The sequence below is a fragment of the Limulus polyphemus genome, unplaced genomic scaffold (assembly GCF_000517525.1).
Source record: "Limulus polyphemus unplaced genomic scaffold, Limulus_polyphemus-2.1.2 Scaffold536, whole genome shotgun sequence".
In the NCBI taxonomy this organism is placed as follows: domain Eukaryota; kingdom Metazoa; phylum Arthropoda; class Merostomata; order Xiphosura; family Limulidae; genus Limulus; species Limulus polyphemus.
This window is the reverse complement of record NW_013666146.1, coordinates 370,842-377,262: the sequence shown is the minus strand read 5'-3', so window position 1 is coordinate 377,262 and position 6,421 is coordinate 370,842. Positions and strand designations below refer to the sequence as shown.

The window sequence follows — 6,421 nt, the reverse complement described above, 5'->3', positions numbered from 1 at the left end:
GTCAGAAGTATTATTGACGTTCGTTGATATAGCGTTTGTTTTAGCGCGATTGTTGAAAATAAGTGTATCGTGACGTTATATTCAGAAAGAATAAACCAGTTTTATTAAGTAAGGACTTGTGTCGTTAAGTTTCGTCGGAACGAAGTTACGGAAAGTTAATTAACAAACGGAGACGTAACAATATATATAGATCACTCTTATGAAATGGGATAATTCTTAGTTGAAATAAAAACGACTCACTGGATGAAAATCGTTTTTGTTCTCTTCTCAAAACATCATTAACTTGTAAAAGGAATAAAGTCAATATTAATTCACAATAGTTTGAAGTTACGTATTCAGTTACGAATGATAAGAATTTCTAAAGATTTTTAAGAAGTTGTAGAATATATTACTTTAATTTTACCACATTATCTGTACTCAAATGTAAATAAAAAATAGCCAACTACTCGTCATTCTCCTTGTTCTTCTACTCTCATATTACAAATATTGTAGTAAGGTTTTCAACTTGAGTAGTTCCTATCTGTTTAAACTAGAGTCGTGTGATGCACTGACGGTGTCTAAACACTATATCTGTTAAACCTAGGATCTTTCTGTCATTCGCCCAACACAGAAAGGACTATAAAAAGTATTGTTAACGTAATGCAGATAAACAGATTTCAACTTGAGTAGTTCCTATCTGTTTAAACTAGAGTCGTGTGATGCACTGACGGTGTCTAAACACTATATCTGTTAAACATAGGATCTTTCTGTCATTCGCCCAACACAGAAAGGACTATAAAAATATTGTTAACGTAATGCAAATAAACAGATTTCAACTTGAGTAGTTCCTATCTGTTTAAACTAGGGTCATGTGATGCACTGACGGTGTCTAAACACTATATCTGTTAAACCTCGGATCTTTCTGTCATTCGCCCAACACAGAAAGGACTATAAAAAGTATTGTTAACGTAATACAAATAAACAGATTTCAGCTTGGGTGGTTCCTACCTGTGAAATCTAAAGTGTTTCTGCCATTCACCCAACACAGAAAACCCACGAAAATTAGTTTTGACGTAATGTAAACAAACAGTTTATTTAGCTGTATACTGTTTCTCACCTCATTTATACTTTCCTTCAGAGAAAGACAAGATAAAGTTCAGGAAATCAGACGAAATGTGCTTCAAGCTATCAAGGTAAGTTTATGGGTTTGTTAAGTTTTAGAATTTCAGTATCTTAAACACCTGATGCTCAATTTTTACTTTTCTAAATATCTAGAAATTAATTTCAATATTAAATTTCCAATTATTTATTATTTTTTACATTGATTAATTCAGTACTTCAATTTCGACTTTTTTTCAAACTGTGATGGGTTCTGATAACACCAATTAAACAGTCAGCGTTTAAGTATTGTGTTCCATTCAGTGATAATATGTAGTTTTAGTTTATTATGTTTGTAAGCTACGAAAGTTACATATGAAAGATTACCGTGTTGTTATATTAACTGATAGCTTGAAAATAATTATCTTTTTTTTTCTCTTATATTAGTTTTTAAAATTAAAAAAAACAATAGCTGGTGAACGTGTTATTCCAAAACTTGACACCGAAATTTGAAATTTATTGAGTAATAATACTATAGGTTGTACTTAAAAATAGATCATGTTATTTCGGTATTCATCATTTTTAAAGATCATCCCAGGTGGACTATTGAGGCCAGTATCTTCTCAAATGAATGCGAAAATTACTTGTATGATCTTCTTGTCGTCATAGCAACCTGTGAATTATATAGACTGTCTTTCATATTTAACTTTGAAAACAGCTTTAGAGAAATAGAATGTTGTAGAAAATATTACCTCTAATTTACACCGAAGTAGTTTTTAAATTACTGTATACACTTTTACAGCACAACAAAACTTTTAGAAAGTAAAAATTAAAAAATATAGTAATACGTTGTTGTTGTTGTTTTTTAAATTTCGCGCAAAGATACTCGAGGTATATATCTGCGCTAGCAGTCCTCAGTTCTGAAATTATAACTAGGAGGAAGGCAGCTAGTAAACACCACCCACCGCCAACCTTTGGGCTACTCTTTAGCATAGAATACTGAGATTGACCACACACACATACATGAATGAAAGGGTGAGCCCATTTGGCGATTGACTTTGAGTAACTTTTAGATGTTTTTCTACTCAGCGATTCGTTTTGTTCTCGCGGGTTCGAATTCCATCATCGACCATACTCGCCCTTTCAGCTGTGGGGATGTTATAATGTGAAAGTCAATCCGATTATTCCATTAGATTTACCCAAGAATTGGTGGCGGGTGGTGTTGACTAAGTGTTAGGGCGATCGACTCGCAAGCTGAGGGTCGCGGATTCAAATCCCCGTCCCACCAAACATGCTTGCCCTTTCAACCGTGGGGCGTTATAATATGACGGTCAATCCCACTATTGGTGGATAAAAGAGTAGCCCAAGAGTTGGCGGTAATTGCTAGCTGCCTTCCCTCTAGTCTCACACTGCTAAATTAGGGACGGCTAGCTCAGATAGCTCACGAGTTGCTTTGCGCGAAATTCATCAAACACTTTCTACAGCTACACTATTATTCACTTTTAATGCTAACATACGGTTTTATTAAAGCAAATTATTAGTAAATTTTCAATACTTCAACACTTAAGACTTGTTTACTACTGACATGCAGGAACTTACAGCGAATATGCGATACCTTCGCCCTCCAGTGACGATAGCTAACCCGGAAAATCTGGATAGTCTAGATTTCATTCATAACTTGGATATGATGGACAACTACACCTTCCCGCAGGTAAGCTATGTTGTATTACAACTTCACCTATCGTGCAGAAACTTGCCATGTTTTTCTCATGTTGTGATCTCGTTAAATGTCAAGTTGTGTCTCCTCACTGTTAACGATATTTTCGACCACGATCCCAATAATATCTCACGAGGTTTGGCTAGCTTAGGAGATATAGGTTGATGCGAAATCTAAATATTAAACTAACAATACACAGCAATCTCTACAATAAAAGTATAACAATACAAAGATTATTTTAAAATAATAAAATTGGATGTATTAAACATTCTGACCAATACTGTTAATGAAAGAAATAATAACCTATACCTCTAGATAACAAAATCGTTATATAGGGGTAGGACATAGGAAATCGAGCTGTATTTGTATGAGTCAGTCTAAAGGTACAATTGTGTAAATTTCTTATTGCATGCGTGACGTCTATCGACAACCTATTTTCCTGCACAGACTTGGAGGAAAGAGCCTGGAATTGATCTGTGACATTGTTTTGTTTATATATATATATATCCATGTTAAAAAGTCACGTGCTATACACGATTATTTGTACCCTTAGTATCCTTATTAAAGGAGTCCATTATACTACACTCTGTATATATAATGAAAGTTTATCCTCTTGACTCAACGTTATTAGTCACATTTGGGTCACAGAAAATGTCATAACTCATACAATGGATCCTGTTGACTCAACGCTAGTAGTCAGATTTGGGTCACAGGAAATGTCATAACTCATACAATGGATCCTGTTGATTCAACGTTATTAGTCACATTTGGGTCACAGGAAATGTCATAACTCATATAATGGATTCTGTTGATTCAACGTTAGCAGTCACATTTGGGACACAGAAAATGTCATAACTCATATAATGGTTCTGTTGACTCAACGTTAGTAGTCACATTTGGGTCACAGGAAATGTCATAACTCATACAATGGATCCTGTTGACTCAGCGTTAGTAGTCACATTTGGGTCACAGGAAATGTCATAACTCATACAACGGATTCTATTGACTCAACTTATTGAATGCTCATTGAACTTTCTTGATGACCCCAGAATACTTATTGAACTTTCTTGATTTGTTATGTTAAGGACTTTGATTGTGTTAATAACTTGATTACACATAGACGTTTAGCTAAATACTTTACTACTACTAAAGGCATTTGTTAAGTTGGACATGAGGTTTTGAAATAAGGATCTTATCCATTTGATCTTCTGTAAAAGCATGTTATACTAGAATTCATACATTGTCCAGAGATGATTATAATATTTTGATTTCAATGTTTTTATTTCTCATTTAGTATTTGCATGTATTGATTTATTCTATAACAACACAACTGATATGATGAAGTTTACACCTTATAGATTTTCTCGGTAGTTTTGTGTTGATATTATCTTTTCATTTCTACAGGAATTTTATGAACACGTGAAAAAAGTCTGGGCTGATGAAGGAGTACAAGAATGTTATGGAAGATCCAATGAATTCTCTTTGATAGACTCTGCCAAATAGTAAGTAATATTTCTCTCAAACTAAAATGATAAATCTGTTTAAAGTTTCTTCAGTTAACATTGCAATTTCTATTATATCTGCGGTACCTGAGGAGAAATTTATAAGTTCATTATTTTGTGTTTTTAAATAGATTATGTTCTTTATATCAAAACAGTTTTGAAGTTCTATTACGTCATTACAGTCCACGTTTCCACGTCCAGTAATGCTCTATCTGACAACCGTGCATCTTGACAATAGCCCGTCAGCGTAGTTTCTATTCAAAAACACTCTGTTTCATGACTGTCATGTCTAAACTACGCTGTTCTTTCTTGCATACTTTCCATAACCCATTTAGTGTATGAGGACAACAGTTTCCCAACGCCCATTATATAAGCGCTGCGTTCAGCGACTTAACCAGTACGTAATCGTATGGAATAGCATGAATACCCGTTTCATTTGCAACTAGTTGAAGCAGTAGGAGCTTGAACTTGTGTTGCTTTTACAGAAGTAGATCCTTCTTGATTATGTTGCGCACTGTTGCCTGGCGCACGTGGACTGCTTTAGCCTCTGTCCTTTGTTACTAGACGTCTCACTTTCCTTACTACTACGGGGGTACGGATTGTTGTAAATCTTTTATTCAGGATTATCCCATTATTCTAAATTCTCAATTCACAATCTAAACACCTATTTTTGATCTGCGAGTATGAATATTTTGCGTCGGAAAGTGCTGTTACACACTTTTTTCCCTAAAGTGATAAACTTTCGATTACATCACACCACCTACTCAACGCCATACAATGAGAAATTATGGTTCTGATGCATTCAGTTCCACCGCGACTATATATCGGTAGTGATTGTTATATATTCGGATTCGTTTTGATAAAACGTAACAACCTTTTCTACTTACACTGCATTCCATTTAGTTTTTGTTGTTGTTGTTGTTTTCAGACAAGACGACACCGAAATTTAAAATTTTACCTTATATTTACATTGCTACTCGTTCACGTTTATTCACTCCCTCCATCGTATAATTGCAAAAAAAAAATTATATATATATATAAATATTTTGCATTATTTATTGATAAGAATTTAGAAATATACGATATTAATAATCAATTAAAAACTGATATCCTGAAAAGTATTTCTGATATTTTTCGGCACAAAAATGTCTCCATAATCAGAAGCAGAAATTTTGAATGTTTGAATTTTTTACGAGTATTTATGACTTGACCACACGAACTTCATAGTTTTGAAGAACAATATTAATATAAACTCAAGAAACTGCCCTTTTTTAAGCGCATAAGAATATTTTTACTTTTTTGTTTCTCTGTTTTTCTCCTAGCTTCTTAGACAAGATTGACGAAATTCGTGACCCAGATTATAAACCCTCAGACCAGGTTAGTTTTGCTCAATTATTTTTTTATGTCTGTGTATTAGCTGCCTGATAAAATTACCAGTTTGTAAAAGATTCCATTGACGTTCAGTATAATTCTATAATAGCCAGTTTCTTCTTATTGTTCTATTTTTTTTTTAAAGACTTAAACTGTATGTGTGCTGTTATGTCACAGTTCAGGGTTTCTACGTATTTGGTATCAATATCACGTGAGACGAGATCCGAACTTATGGGAGAGCTTTGATTTTCGGAACTGACAAGCTGGGTTCGAATCCATACGTGGCCGCAAAATATTCCCCTCACGTTAAAGCTATAAGTGCATTATAAGTGGTCCCTTAGGATGGGTGGTAGGGGTGTTGATGAGAGATTTTCTTCTCGCTGGGTGGCAGAAAACTACTACCCTCCCCATAATACAAATATAATAACATCGAATTTATTTGATGCTAAAATGATTGAGTGTAAACCTTACAAGTGTTTCATGCTATAACTTATGCCACTCCTTCACTTTTGTAACAAAATAGTAGTAGTAGTACAAAAAAACAAATAAACTTTCGTGAGGCCTCTTCGCTTCTGCACAAACTTCTGTGTTTTCTTTTTAGTTAAGTTTAGCTAACATGCAAGATATTTTGTATTTTAATCTAAACACAGTTAAACGTGACTTTTAGTATTCCATTTCATATCTACCATATAAGGCAATAGTGTTATCACGTGAATCAAGTAATATTACAACGAAAATTGTTATGGTGTGAACG

The 6,421-nt window shown here is 34.0% G+C and overlaps 1 protein-coding gene across 1 annotated transcript in view; it reads left to right on the top strand.

The window, feature by feature from the left end:
- LOC106458943 (guanine nucleotide-binding protein G(s) subunit alpha-like) overlaps window positions 1–6,421 on the top strand; it is a 33,645-nt gene that overhangs the window by 14,307 nt on the left and 12,917 nt on the right. Inside the window, exons 4-7 of the mRNA XM_022385309.1 lie at window positions 1,118–1,172; window positions 2,669–2,788; window positions 4,199–4,296; window positions 5,619–5,673. Of these exons, the coding sequence (XP_022241017.1) occupies window positions 1,118–1,172; window positions 2,669–2,788; window positions 4,199–4,296; window positions 5,619–5,673 (328 nt within the window). The remainder of the gene's footprint in view (window positions 1–1,117; window positions 1,173–2,668; window positions 2,789–4,198; window positions 4,297–5,618; window positions 5,674–6,421) is intronic.